This window comes from Perna viridis, chromosome 6, assembly GCF_037379345.1.
Source record: "Perna viridis isolate PV_CMFRI_1.1 ecotype Kerala chromosome 6, ASM3737934v1, whole genome shotgun sequence".
NCBI lineage: Eukaryota > Metazoa > Mollusca > Bivalvia > Mytilida > Mytilidae > Perna > Perna viridis.
Window position 1 is genome coordinate 46004599 of NC_142450.1, and position 16698 is coordinate 46021296.

General features: G+C 33.2%; 1 protein-coding gene across 1 annotated transcript; it reads right to left on the reverse strand.

Annotated features, from left to right (window-relative positions):
- Window positions 1-11081: 11081 nt before the first annotated feature.
- On the reverse strand, window positions 11082-14155 carry LOC148615263 (uncharacterized). The gene is made up of 5 exons (XM_088590017.1): window positions 13971-14155; window positions 12912-13043; window positions 12079-12192; window positions 11868-11984; window positions 11082-11329 (listed from the first exon to the last, which is right to left on the reverse strand). Exons 1-5 carry the CDS (start codon window positions 14077-14079, stop codon window positions 11145-11147), a joined length of 657 nt encoding a protein of 218 aa, XP_088446143.1. The 5' UTR covers window positions 14080-14155; the 3' UTR covers window positions 11082-11144.
- Window positions 14156-16698: the final 2543 nt, after the last annotated feature.

Consider the following 16698-nt stretch of genomic DNA (forward strand, 5'->3'; position numbering starts at 1 on the left):
CAAGTTCTTTGGGAGGTGGATGCAATGTATCAAATCCCCAAAATAAGGATTGTTTAAAGATAATACGTAATCTATATAGCGAAACTGAGATTAAATGATCTAGCTAAACGACATTCTTTCTTTCGGGTCAGATCAGCTATAAAGTCAGCCTCATAAGAGTGAAGGAATAGTCAGCATGTAGAGGAGCACAATTTGTTCCCATTTGAATGCAGACCGTTTGTTGAAAACCGCGTCCACCACACTGGACAAATATGTTGTCGATTCAAAATTCCAGCATTTTGTAAACATTTTCTTCTGTATATTTGGAAGATGATTTGGAATTATTTCTTACAAATTATGAGGAATATCTACCAAGAACTATATATGTGTATCTAGGTGTACCATCTTTTTTTTCGAAAAACAACGGTATATAATGTTTTTAAGTCGGGATTTTAACTGAGTATGGGGAATAGAAGTATACAGTGTTAAAAAATCATAGTTTTTAATGCTATTATATTCTGATAATAGTCTTGAACTGATTGTCCCTAAATGATCTTTCGAATTTTTCAGGATCCACATTGAATTAATACCACTACAGGAGTAACAAGTGTTGTGGTAGGACTTCAGACCCTCTTTTTAACAGCTGCGAGTATAGAAATTAAAAGTTTTGAAAGAGGTTTGGTGGTAAGTTTTGTAGATCCAGCTATGTAACGTTGTTTGTATGGATTCTTGTGGAGTTTAGAAATCCAGTACATAGACGGTAAATCACAATCAACGTCCTTGGTAGAGAGAGCAAAAGAGGATAGCACAGATTTATGGTTTTCCTCTTCTTTGGAGAGTGTGGTAGCAGTATAAGTCTTATCACTGCTATAATTTTCTACGTCTACCTCTGATGATAAACATCGGATTTGAAACGTTTTGCAGACAAAAACAATGTTATTTTTGGGCTTTGTCTGCTGGTACGACAACATATTTGTCATATATAGTAGACAATATATTTGCTATCTCGGGGTCTTTGAAAACTGATGTAGCATTGGCACTCATTGACATACTTAAAACTTTCATTCGTTTCAGAATTTAAGACCTCATGGCCTTTAACCAATCTGACAGAGAATCAATGTTTTCTTGTTCTCGTTTTATCCATTTTTTTGCGTAGTCCTCCACGGCATCCATAAGAACTTTAAAGTTATAATTCCAATTTATGGAGCGTGGTTCACAATTGTTGAAATAAAGAGAAAATACTTTCAAAGGTATGGGTGCTTTGAACATTCCATGAACTTAATTTGATAGGAACTTATTGCGACACATACACGATTTAACAAGTACACATTAATGAGGAAAAAATCATTTCCTTTACCTTTTTTGACCTGTAGTGTAGAATCTTTGCTGACTGAAAAAAAAATACATATGATATTGTCATTTTAATGTTTTATATGCACATCGAGTAAGCCATAGCATATTTTATGTATTAAAGTATGCATTAAATAAACACAAGAAATAACGATAAAGAAAATGCAAATAAAGCACACAAAAAAACAAAACAAGAACAGGTATTACTCATGTTGTAAATCTATAATTTCATTAACTCCTACATATAGACGGAATATATTTTAAGATTTTGACATTCTCAATAGGCTATGGTTAAAACTTGAGCATCTGAATAGATTCGTAATGAATTTAATGCAGATTAATGAATCATACAAACTGACATAAATGATAGCGGGAAGTACTGCCCGTTATCGTACTATATTCATTATCTGTCGTTGTCTCTATATTAAAAAAACAAAAGAATGTCTATTTTGACATAACATGATAAGTATTGTAAAAATTAAAGTCCAAAACGACCAATGAAAATTTGTATTACTGTATATAACCTTCTATAACTACTTTTCTGTGTTGGCAAAGAATGACAAAATTGATAAAAAAAAAAGCGGTGATAGCAAGCCCCATTACCCATTTAAATGTCCGTCAATGAGGTTTTTATGACAAACAGGAAACATGTAAGCGTGATAAATGTGGAACAATTTGATGCTTCGTGTAGAAATAAATGTCAAAACCCTCATTATTTTCGTTTTGAACTGGAGCTGTAAGTTGGATCCATTGTAAATTCACCTTAAAAACCAGGAAGTTCTATAATTTGATTGTTGTTCATGTCAATTTACCTTCCGCAATTTATGAACAAATGGTAATGCGATATTTTGGCTTAAAGTTCAAACATACTACAAAAAAATGTATATAAAACTATGAGAATATGTCCTCACTTCACAATAAAGTGTTATTCATACAAAATACCGATCTACGAAAAGTACCTAGTACTTACATGTACGATAAATATACATAAAGATATTCTGTCAGTACACAGACATGCCAAATAATATGAGAATGCATGTCCAAATGTCCAACCCGGACCCTGTTAAAACTTTAAAACTTGTTCCGGCTAGACTTGTTTTCGGTATACCAAAGTTCAAAGATATAACGGGACTAATGATAGCTGGTTTAGCTATGTTTTCGGACTTGTAAGGATTCGGTTCAGACATGATTTACTGAAAATAAATTGTGCTCTTACAAACCTTCAGTCGTTGTTAATTTCACACATCCAAACACGTGATGGCATCTGCAACAAAACAAGAGGTCGGTACATATAATAGCAACCAAAACAAAAACATGTTTTACATATTTTTGTAGAGAGAGAGAGATTATCAAATGAAACCAAAATTGAACTTTTTTAAAGTCTTAAACAAAGATTTTTTTATGCGCATAAAATGTTACTGTACTTAAAAAACGAAATTAGATCACGTATTTTTGTTTAATCTGCTGTCGAAAATATCATATATGTAACATGTTTGTTCCAAAATAAAAAAAATAATTCTAAATCATCTTCCAAATATACAGAGGAAGATGTTTACAAAATGCTGGAATTTTTAATCGATTTTTGTCCAATGTGGTGGACGTGTTTTTCAACAAACGGTCGGCATTCCAATGGGAACAAATTGTGCTCCTTTACTTGCTGACCTATTCCTTCAATCTTATGAGGCAGACTTTATAGCTGATCTGATCAGAAAGAAAGTATTTCGTTTGGCTAGATCATTCAATCTCATTTTCCGCTATATAGATGAGGTATTACCTTTAAACATTCCTAATTTCGGGGATTTGATACATCGCATCAACCCAAAAGAACTTGAGATAAAGTATACTACAGACACTGTGAAGTCAACCTCATATCTTGACCTACACTTAGAAATCGATGGTAAAGAGAGCTTGCCGAAAGAATGCAGACTTTTTGTATCGCGCTAGAACTCTAACAAATAGGCTTTTGGAATAGGATTATGCTGCTACAAGATTGAAGTCAGCACTTTAAAAAATTTATGGTCGTCATCATGAACTCGTGAATGGTTATTGTGTATCCATGCACCATGAAAACTGATTTATTCAATGGGTCATAGTTTTCCTTTCCTCGTTTGTCTACCCCGGACTTGACTTTTTATGAGCAACTCGGCGGGTGTTTCTAGAAAAGCAGAGGACGCTTACCCTACCGGTGGACCTAGTCCATGCTCCCAGTTTTTAATGGAGGCCGAGTTGCTCATTTGCTTTTGTTACTTTGTATGTATGATTTTAGTTACTTTATGTTCTTTGTTGTGTATGTCTGTTTTCTATGTCTGGTCTTTGTCCCTGGATTACATTCTTTTGATTACCGCTATAACCTTAGTTCCCTTGATTACTCTTTCTGTTCGTTTGCATATAATATTTATCTGGTAAGAATTGTTTTTGGTGTTTGCGCATACATGTAACACATTTTTTGGTTTATTTCTAAATTTTGACCAAAATGTTAAAAATGAACAGTAAAAGTTTTGCTAATAAAACTTTACAAATGAGCATCGCTGAGTAAAATATATCATGTGAAATAATTATGTCTCAAAGTTAAGTGTCATTATTGGAAAAAAAATATTTAATAAATCTGCATCATAATTTGAAATTATATTTAGATGCTAAAATTTAATAAAAAAAATGGAAAGGAAATCTTTGGCATTTTTATTTATTTTCATTTATTTTAACAGTTTTACGTTTTATTGCAATAAAACAAATAGTTCAAATTTCAAATATAGAATTTTCCTGGCGGAGATATTCTGCAAAATTCTGATTTTGTCTTTTAACTGTTAATCATACGCCATCCAGTGTTTTTGTAATTGAAAATTTTGACCCAGGTTTGAAAGGATATGGAAAACTGGTAAAGGTCATAAAAAGTGGCCATGAAACACAATCACTAATTACACAAAATGGAATTAAATGCAAATTAATAGGTGCTACTAGTTTTTAAATCTACAATTTATTTTACTTTGAAGCTTATCCACATGAAATTATTTTATAATATTGCATATTGATATATATAAAAAAGAAATTGTAGTTAATAACTCTTAGTAAAAAAATCTTTAAACCCGGGCATCCTTACTATTTCAAACCTTATATTGATATATATATATATATATAGCGGGGTCTGAAAAATCCCAACGATGTTAGAACTGTCAAATTTGCGATGCAAATTTTTGGTCGTTCCCTCCGCGGGACTCGAACTCGTACCGCTGTGACATCTATTACAACACCGCCTAGACCACTCGCTGGCCGGGAATTTTTCAGACCTTTTTATACGTTTACATATCTTCCCTGTATCACATTAATCCGATGGAGCAGTGTAGCGAATAGAGTCGTCACATTCTGAGACGTTTGTGTGTGTGTGTGTGTGTGTGTGTGTGTGTGTGTGTGTGTGTGTGTGTGTGTGTGTGTGTGTGTGTGTGTGTGTGTGTGTGTGTGTGTGTTTTCTCTTCTAAAAAGGTTTTGAATTACCTTTTTTACAAGATTAAAGAAATTATTATTCTTGAATTTGAAATTCTAATTCTATAGGCAAACGAAGAGAAAATTTAACTTTTTTTTCATATATTAATTTTCTCATTTTTGTTTTTGTCATAAACAAGTGTATTTTTATTTTATATCACTTTTTGTCTGATGACCTGCTCTGCAGTCTCAAATGATATTGAATTTTATAAGTATTTTCAATTCTGAGTTTTCATTTATTTTTTTTTTACACCTCATGTTTTTAAAAACAATTTCAGTTAATTGGGACTAATTAGTGAGGCTTTAAAATTAAAGAAACAATTTTTTATGCATGTTTAATTAGCGTAAAACTCTTTTGAGGTTCCTATTCCCTTTAATTTCAATACATTTCAACCCTGCCTTATTGTACATCCAGTAGTTCTAGCATATCTCCACAAGTACCAGATACCATGTATACAAAATAACAAGTATGTATTACTTTGTATTTGCTTGAGTTGATTTGTTTTATTTATTCTTTTTTTTTAAGTAACAGCTGTACAACTTGTTCCAAATTAACAAACGTAAAATCTAACCAAAATAAATCAAAAGTGGTCAGTTTAACAAAATTGTTGCTGTATTTTGAAAATGCAAAAACTATACCTACTTTGCATTATTTTAAATACATTTCTATACATCATTTTAGATTACACACCATCAAATCAACTGATGAGCATTTGGAACGTACTTAAAAAAGTTCTACTGAAATATTGCCGCCTGTTCTCAAAGCACTGTGAAAAAAGTACTCATTTTGTTTTTTTTTAAATGAAACTGTGTCTACATAAAAGAGTAATCAAGGGAACCAAGGTTATAGCGGTAATCAAAAGAATACAATCCAGGGACAAAGACCAAACATGGAAAACAGACACACACAACAAAGAACATAAACTAAAATCATACATACGAAGTAACAAAAGCAAATGAGCAACTCGGACTCCACAAATAACTGGGAGCATGGACCAGGTGCACCGGTAGGGTAAGCGTCCTCTGCTTTTCTAGAAACACCCGCCGAGTTGCTCATAAAAAGTCAAGTCCGGGGTAGACAAACGAGGAAGGGAAAACTATGACCCGTTGAATAAATCAGTTTTCAGCCTTCAGTTTTCATTTTTTTTATGCATATCTATTAGCACAATTATCTTCTTGTGCAATTATACTTCCACTTATAATGATTTCTGAATATAACCCATATCATGAGTTAAAAAACTTGGTTTTCCCATGCTATTTTTAATTTTTCACTTCCGATGACAATGCCTCTCTCCAAGTCCCCGTGCCATTAAGAAGATTGTGAGCTGAAACATGCAGAATCATGCTAAATATTTGGTCGTCTGAGTCCTGAGATGCCAATTTTAAAATTTAATTTAGCATTGAAGCCAATCGGAAGTGAGATATTTTTATACGATCATAGGTTTAGATTGAAAAATAGTGTCACGTGTACCGAGCGTTTATACTAAAACATATTGTTTCTCATTTCTAAATTTCTCAATGGGTTCTTTTAAGGATCTTCATTCACTCTTAAGTTAAACTGTCCTCGACGTCAGAACAGTAAAACTTATTTATGTAAACACAATGATATATCTATTCTCTATACTCAAAATTAATCTAACTAAATCATAATCAACTCGATAGGTTTTACCTAAACCCTTAATAGAAACTTCCCATTGAGTATGCTCAGTGAGTTACTCAACTGAACATTTATTGAAACAAAATGAGCAAAGTATCATATGTAACTCTATTTTTATTTAATCCTTGTACATGTAAAACACGATTAACTTAATGGTACTTAGACGATTAGCGCGAGACTCGCCAAAAGATTACTAAATGAATAAACTTTATATCGCAATTAAGACGATGTCGATCGCTATGCGAGACTTCCGTCTAAGCTTTGTGACCACCAGATCTAAAAATAGAACGCATTAATTAACTAACTAAGGGGTTTTTTAACGTCCTTGACTACCCTGTCGGGTCTCGCACGGACGAAAGAGCGCATTAATGATGATAGAGGTTTTTTAACGAACTTGAATACCAATACAGGCCTCTCATGGTCGATGTTGGTGGGTTAGTAGAACCAACTGGTGTTGGTGGCGAAGCCCAGCCTTCGGTGTACCTGACCGAAGAACTCAGTCAGAGTTATGACCTACTAGCGACTGGGCTGGTCTGTTGACGCCCTGGCCTACTTCATGACCCCACGTGGGCTCGAGAGCGTTTCCCCATTCTAACTGTTTGGGATTACGTCAACGTTAAGAGTGTTTTTTTTTCGTTTCTATGGACGATAATTATTAATAATCTCGATTTTCATTTTTTTTTTTTTCATTTCAAGCTAAATATCAAATGGTTTATCATGAGTATAAGTTCGTAGCTTTTTAGGCAACTTAAATCTATCGATATAATATAATGAATGATCGGTTTATTTGAGTCAATGCATAGAAATACACATGCACTGATAAGAGGTTAGAGGTCAGCTATTTTTAATTGGATCGTTAATAAAAACCAAATTAATTAGCATATTTAATTCACAGTAAAAGTTGTTTATTGGATTTGTTTATTGGCTTACATAGCATATAATTAAATATGATAATTAAAAATACTTATAAAATGGCTCTAACAATCTGCATTTGAAACTTAATGGGGTATGCCAGTGATATATATTTTCCCTGCGGTTGTGGAAGATAATTTCAGATGCTAACAGGTTTTACAAACCTATTAAAAGGTTCTGGCGACTGCTATATCAATTCTGATCTTCGATCTAAATTGATAAAAATGATTTATTGTATTTCCACGGAAATATCTTGTATATATGATGCAGAGTGCACCACTGATCTGTGTATGGGTGCAAGAATCGTGTTAGGAAAGTAAGAGGACTTAAGTTCTTCTCGTTTTCTGTCAGCATTACATTTTCGTTAGGCATACATCCCCGCTTGGTGAATATACAACTACTTTGCACACCATTTTGAGGACTTGAAATATAGAGTTGAACAAAAATAGTGACACTCTGTGTATTGTTCTTTCTTTGCCGCTGGGCTATATTAATAAACAAGTCCAGTAGACTTCATTATGACCAACAGATAGCGTGGGTGGCTTCTTTTATCTTTACATGGTTCGGCGACCCATGACATAGGTGTCGACGCAGATGATGACTTCGATAATGATTGAAATTTAATTGAATTTCATTTGTTTTACGGATTTTTAAATAAAACAATTTACATGGAGTATTTGCCACAATACAGAGTATATAATAGGTGACCCTAGGTGAGTATAAAGGAGCTTTTCTAATTCGGACAATATTTTTATAGGTCAGTTAAAATATTTAATTTTCGCAAAAAAGATTTAGAACACGAGGAAGCTTCAGCACGAATCCCTTATGGGTTATCAATTAAAATTATTAAATACCAATTTAAAAAAATAAAATTATCGTATTATCCTCTGTACTTGCAGGGACTTAATTTAACACTTTCTGGTACTGGTACACTTTTCATGAGTAGCGTTCCGGAAAAAAGGGATGAAATCAATAGTTTCATTAAAGATCGAGATCGGAGCAGTTTAAATCTAAGAATATGAATTTAATTTACTTTATGTTTGTTTGTTTGTTTGTTGGGGTTTAACGTCTGAGCAGCAATATTTCAGCTATATTCAGACGATGAACATGAAATGAAAAAAAAAGGATGGGACACAATGACAATAGGGTCGACAAATTTTGATTGCCACTGGAAAAAGGGGGGGATGGGTAAGGTCGGGCAATTTAGCCTCCTGTGGCGGAGCGCAAAGGTTCCTACTCCTATCGAATACCACAGCAGGGTTCTTTAACGTGCGAGGAACGTGGCATCTTTCCCAACACGGTGCACCACTATGGTTTGCGGTCAGGTTTTCCGTATTATAGCCTGACAACCCCAGCATGTAACACGCCAGGGGTACCCCATTCCACCGCCTGGGGCACACATCCCAGTTGCTCTGTGGGCAGAGCGCCTAGCCCCGGCTAGGTTTCTGAGCACTATTTAGTCGCCTTATACGACAAGCTTAGCGCTGCTGCAGGCCTATTCTTTTAACACCCGGACCTGCACGGGGCAATTTACTTTATGTAAAAAGTTCAATCTTACATGACAGAACATAATGAAATATATCTATTTAATCAGAAGTGATGTCGTCTCACTGTGGATAGTCTTCATATTTGTAATAGTTTAATAATTAAAGCATTGTAGTTTTATAACTGGGATAGAAGAAGTTTACATAGAAGATTTTGGTCGCCCGTTTTTCTAAATTATTATACTTCATTTCAATTTGCTGAATTTTGATTGGTTCAATACGAGGGTAATAAAATGCTCCCTCACATGTCAAATTTATGCCATTATTGATAAATTTCTATACAATGCATTCTTGACCTTTTTTTGTTTTATTTTGTTGTTGTTGTTGTTAATTATGCTTGGTAAAAACTTAACAGTTTGACAATAACAGACGGTAACTGTTTGTTAGAGGAGAAAAGGTCCGTCACCGATACACTGAATTTAGGTAAAAACGGGGGCGTGACCCAGTTCACGTTTACAGTTTCCAGTGAATGGAAACTTGAAAGAACATATGACAATTTTAATTAAGAAAATGAAGACAATAGGTAACCATAAAAAACTGGCTACGCCTCAGGGTGACAACGATTGTCTAGGGGTAACAACCTGCTCTATCACCCTCTCAGCTATATGTTATTTATGTAATATCACATGAAGGGAAACTGATTGACGGTGAAATTTTTGAAGTTAATAAGTTTGCCATGAGATTTTCTGTTTTTTTTTTTTTTTTTTTTTTTTAGTAACAAGCTCCATAACAATTATTTCTGAAGATCTCGATATGTTTCATATGCAATTGATCGTATTGAAATGATAAGCTGTTTTAAGTTTCTTTATACATCAAAGTTCGAAAATTTTCCCGTGCATTTTGATACTGCTTGTGAGATTGTGCACTCCGTTTAGGAATAAGTTCAAGTGGTTGAATTTTAAAAGTTCTATGTCGTAATTATGGTATTCAAATGATAGTATCCGGAAGTTTTGTATTTTTTGGTCTTCCAAAACAATAAAAATTTTATGAAAATCGTTTATGGAGAAACTGGTGGTCTGACCTACGTACTGGATGCCGCAATTAGGTTTAGGTCAAGCTTTCAAATAGACTAAGTTGTTAGTCTTCCATGTAAAGCAAATGAGCACGTTCTTCCACTAACAGTTGGCCTAACTTTACTTTCAAAAACTAAACAAGGTAGGAAAGTTAATTCCTAGCATTGCACTTTGTGATTGGTGGGTAGCCAAATTTGGAAGCATTAAATATTTTTGCAATTACTATTATTATGATATTAGTTGTAAGGGTAGAACCTTTCAATTAGATCGAGTCAAAGATTGTGACCAAAGGAAAGAATAACCTGAATACAGACTTCGTGTCGTTATTTGACTTTTTAGTTTATTTTGAAGTCGTCCCTCTGCTGCCGTGGATTTTATTATTTTGTTTATTATTATTATCCAGGCCTTTCGGAGATTACTCGAAGAAGTGCTTACACTTATGAAAGATCTTTTGGTGTAAGTACTTGCTATTTTTATAAAGGTTATACGATGATGTATTTGTTGCATTTCACCATATCTGTTCCTTTTTCTACTACATGTATATAGTTTGAAGGGCTGCTAATTATAACTTTTAAAAACCGTCATAAAATTCAAAGAAAAGACATAGGAATAAAACAGCACCAACATACAGAGACAAAAACAGGGTTGACTTCAGGATAAATGAAAGTGATAATGGTAATAAACATTGAAGGGCAACATAGATCAGTGAAATCATTGAATAGTATGTATGATTGGAAGGAGAGAAGAAATTACATTTGTTTCAACTCCAACTCAGTTAAATTGAAGACCATACACCTCAAGCGTGGGTTTACAGTTTACTGGTTCGCGCAACACTACAGACAAACCCTGTATACAATAAAAAAGAACGGATATGATGAAACACAACAAATGCAGCAGCGTATTTTAGAATCTTCAACGATTTTAAACACGCATTAAAGAAAGCTCTGAAAGGCAAAAGTAATAAAATTCACTGTAAAAGAACGATGTGTCACGTTTATTTATTGAAATTATAGCTTTTTAAGATCTCCGAGTTTTTTTTACTATTCAGAACTATTAGACCTATTTCTCTGATATACTAGTAAGATTGGTGTGAACATTCATTTTTCTTTATACGATCAATGCTATTCTGTAAACGTTTCAAACAAAAACTATATTTATTTATTTTATTATAGATTGCCAAATTATCGATAAACGATGATGCATTTTGGGTATTTATCCGATATTTGTCCATCCCCACCCACCCCCATCGGTATCTTTGGCGCTTCCACAGCACTGAAGACCAACACAGCACTCCATGCCTGTGTCAGATAGTATATCAATCAAACCAGTGGAACATTCAGTTGCACAAGACCCGATGAACTGATCGTTATCTGCACAAGGACCTTCTGCTTTTACACCTGAATGCAATAAAAAAAAAAAAAAGTCATATAATCATGTTTGTTTGTAATGATATATTATTTTTTACAAATTATCATAATACTATTAAAATATTAACTGAAATCTCTAAAATAAACCATTGTGTAAAGTTAACATAATATATTCTATTTAGTTAAACAGCAAACTATATCATCTACCAAACCAGATACACCATTCTTCATTGTGCTCACTTTAAAGGCATTACAAAACGAACCAAGTGAACCATTACTTACATTACATGTATTTCTAGTTAACATATTTTTTGTAAATGTTCATTCCCAAGTAGCAGGGCAGATTTATTATATATATAATTATGTTAACCATAAATTTACCAAACTGTAAAAAAAGACTTTTCAAGAGAAATGTTTCGATTATGGATAAGAACAAATAAATCTTTGAAAGTGAAAAATAAATATTCCTGTTCATTGTATGCCTAATTTCAAGAGCGAATAATGTTTAAAATTCTGGCGTGATTTATCAAACAAAAAATCCTTACTATTGATTTACTAATATTCTTACATGTTTCTTTCTGACAACATACATTTCCATTACAGCATGGAACATCTATTGTATTATTTCTGTCACACTTCTCTGTTTCAACGCACTCTCCATTGGCTGCTGAACACGTACTGTTATCTGTTATTACAAATAAAATTTTTAATCAGTTTTTTTTTTTTTATATTTATCATTACTACAATTTTCTATAGTAATACGTCATGTATATACATACTTTCATCACTGCAAGTTTTTCCCATACATCCTTCTGGACAACAACATGACGGTGACCCATCTGCTTCAATAAGGCATTTTCCAGTATTGCAAGTATAGTCCGAGCAAAGGTTCTCTGAAAGTCAGATTAATTGTTTGCATTTAAATGCATTGACAGATTATTTGTCATAATTATATACCACGTGTAGGCAAAGAATAATCAAGGGAACCAAGGTCATAGCGGTAATCAAAAGAATGTAATCCAGGGACAAAGACCAGACATGGAAAACAGACATACACAAATGAGCAACTAATATTCCTATATCATCTTTGTGAAATTTCCTTATAAATTCTACAGGTCGAAATAGAACTGTTTAATAAGGCACACGCTTGTCAACTGAGTAATTGTATTGTGTGACCTATTAATGGGGTACCTATGTTAATTAAAAGTTTTAGCGTTAATAACATCAAAAAACTTTTTGGGTAAACCATGCTCTCTTAAAACCTCTTCACATTGGTTTAACCCCGCCACATACTTTATATGCCCGTCCAAAGTCCGGAAAATGTAGTCATTTGGTTGCCTTTATTATTTAATGTGCATTGTTATTCGTTTTCCGTGTTTTTTTCCACAGATTAGGTCGATTTTCATTTTTATGTATAATTTTACTTCATTTATTTTGGAGCCTTTTACACCTTGCTTTATGGTATGGGTTTTGCCCATCATTGAAGATCATGTGGTGAGCTGTAGAAGTTTAATTGTACGTTGCTTGGCATTTAGTTGATAATTGTCTCATTGGTAATCATACCATATCTTCTATTTATAAAGTGATATTTATCTAAAACAAAAAAACTTACCATCGCATCGCTGTCCCCTCCATGAACCAGTACATTCACATTTTGGTATGCTTCGCCATTTGCCGTATTGTTCATAACTAACAGTTGAGATACATTTGCCTCCATTTGCACAATAGTAATCCTCACACAGATCTGGAGATTGATGATTAGGAACAATTGAAAATAGCAGGAAATTTGCAAGAAATATACCATGAAAGTCTTTTTGAAAACTGTACGATTCACACATCGATTTTTTTACTTCGAGGAAGTTAACTGTAGAAACCAACATCGATCAAAAATCACCTATCACCAAATACATTTGCAAAATTGAAATCTGCTCTAGCTAATTAACTGAGTCACAACACTCAATCAACACTTATGCTCAAAGGTTATATCTGGACTGTAACACAATTAAAACACGTAACTAAGGCAAAAGCGAAGTTCTAGGACAAAACAATGACTGGAACAGACAGACAACAAGCCACTGAACAAAAAGAATATCAACATTAGAAACACGAACAACACAAACACAACCAAAACCAGGGGTAAATCAGTTGCTCCGACACAAACCACACAAACACAACCAAAACCAGGGGTAAATCGGTTGCTCGGAAACGACTACACAAAATGAACAAAACCGGGGTTTAATTCAGTTTCTCCATGCCAAACCGCACAAACACCAGTAAATTAGATACTCCGAATTCGAATTATACATGTGTACGCTGTTTACGCTGCGAAATACCGTGACATCAACACAGGGGTAATTCAAACTATGTAACGAGATGATTGTGGTATAATATGATTACAGTATAATAGTATTTTTACCAGTATTATCAAGTATGTAATGAATTCATTATATAGAATGAAATTCCAACTTAAGTAATTTAGTTAAACATTTTGTTTTTAATTTTCTGAGTTTTGTTTTTGGTTGCTGCCTTCCCCCGTTACAATGACGATAACGGAAAACGGAAAAACAAATGGCTGTCATACAAACAATGGATATTAACTGCCTTAAGATATCTTAATATCAAATGTCGTACATAGTCTTGTTTATTAACAAAACTATTCGTAAATTCATACTTCTGTTAAACATTTTGATATTCCAACGCCTTCTGTTTGGAATCCTCCTTGAATACACAGTCATCAGGATTACAAACACCAACAATACAGATCTACAGACACCATACATCCTTAGCAAACCTTTAATCTGTAAATCATAAAACAGATACTAGTATAATATGAATGATAAAATCAACAAACATTGAACATCTAAACGTGTACCAGACAAAATAAGTGGCTTATCATACCTTATCTTGTCTACCAATAAATGAATACGCCGGATGACAACTATAGTCATTTTGTTTGAAATGTGTTTGACGTGCTAAGACCAACCAATGATTATCTGTTTCAGTTACCATTCGTCAGTGTTTTCTTGGTAAACATTATTTACAGTATTACGCCTTCTTCTGTTGAAAGATTCACGATATATTGTCAATACACTACACTAAATGAACCTTTCGTACGATCATTTTACTCCATACAGATATCGTAAAAGGAACATTACACACGACATGTACAGTTATACACCAGACAGTACAACTTTCAAGAAACAAAAAAAGGAACGAAGAAACAATGTAAACACAATCAAAGATATAAAATCATATATGATGTACCTGGGTTTAAGTCACTCTTTAGGCATATATGAATTAAAGCAATTTTTAGTAGACTCGGAGTTGCTTATTTACTTTTGTTACTTTGTATGTATTATTTTAGTAATTTTATGTTCTTTGTTGTGAATGTCTGTTTTCCATTGTCTGGTCTTTGTCCCTGGATTATATTTTTTTTATTTCAGCTAGAATTTTGGTTCCCTTGATTACTCTTTGGAACTTATAGAGTATACGTATAATGACTAAACGAAGTGAGTAAACCTCACATTGTATACTTCTATTGATATTTCGATTATCATCATACGATTAAAGAAAAAATACATTGTCATCAAATACTTGGTGACATTCTGTCATTTTAACTTGTCACCGCGTAGGCTCTAAAGGGAAAGGATCCAGTAGCAAATCCCGTATAATTATGTTACGGTGCATCGTAAATTAAAAGTCAACATGATCACTAACAAGACACTCCTGAAGGATAACCCTGTCTATAAATCGATATTCATAAATAAAGACCTTACTACAATGCAATTTAAGTTGTTTAAGTATGACTTTGTAAAGAATATCTTTTTTTTAATTGCGACGATAAAATCATTGTTTCACGAAAAAAAAGATTGTAATAGAAACACCTGACGACTTTTCCAAGATCAGCGTGGATTAGGTGGACTACAGAATTTTTGGAATAGGGGTTCTCAACGATTACAAGAAGGCCTTTGGAAGCACTGGGTTCGACAGCTCAGATATGTAGTGATATATCGTGTCATTCTAGCTTTTGTGTTGAAGTCATTACAGGAAGTGCAGTCTGTTTATTATTTAGTAATGAAAATATCAACATTACAAATTAAGGCATTGCCTATTTGTAACCGTTGGAAAGGAAAAGCAAAAATCTGGTAAATATTGCATTTGTGAGTGAAAATTAATATGAAAATTTAAAGTGCTGCATAGCATTATAGTTTGTTGCAAATGTATTCAGCAAGAATGTACTTTTTGGTATATATCGCCAGGACATATCTATATTGTAGTCCATACTGCTGAGAAAGACCACAACGCTTGTCTAGGGGTGATTTCAATGCTCGTGGAGGCATTAAAACTGATTTTATTCTACTCTACTGGACAAATGCGTGTGTAATTCTGTCCAGTTAGAAGACTTTACGTAATAACTTAGATAACAATGTTGATATGTGTGATAATGTGCTATTACAATTATGTAAACATTTTGAAACTCTTACAGTTCAATGGTAGATTAGGAACAGATAAGAAGAAAGGTTCTTTGATATGTAAAAATTTCTACTGTTTATTATTGTGTAATATTACCTGATTTGTTTTCTTTTGATTCTGACTTTCATGTTTTACATTTAATCATATGATTAGTGACATGCATATTACTTTACACATAGAATTTTTATGTAACCATATTGTTACATGTGCCATTTAAAATATTGATGCTGACTATATTGTAACACCTAAATGGGACAATGATAACTGTTAATTGTTTAATGATGCATTTAATGCTGATGGTATCAATGACTTGTATGAGCGACTTGATTTTCCTGATGTTACATCTGTTACCAAAGTCATGTTTAATGATCTTATTGTAGAATGTAATGATATTCATAATGCTACCGGTAGTACTAATATGTTAAAAGAAATAAATGTTTCTGAAAAACTTGCAGGAAAAAACTCGCTTAAGCAGATGGTAAAAAAAAGAATAAATATCAGAAAGCCAATTGTTACAATGGGCTTGTCAAAACTGTCTATAGTATTAATAATTTTGTCAAGAAATTACGAAATCTTAATCGGAATGATCCAAAGTCTTCCTTGTCGTTGTTAAATAAGTCAGGAAAATATTAATAGTAAAAAAAAGTAATGAAAAGGTGTCGAGTGTTAGTTATCTAATGCTGTTATCACTTAACAAGATGTTGGGTTCTAAATGCAATGAAGAGTTGGAAAAATAACAAATCATGTGGCATAGATTTAATTTTGAATGCATTTCCAAGCATTTAAGTGATAAAATATTTCTTATATATTTGCAAAGCTGTTATGTTATTTTAGAAGTTGGTATTTTGCCAGATTATGGTCAGTTGGCGTAATAACATCCCCAATTAATAAAAGAAAACAAAAAGGTGATGTCATTGACACTGATA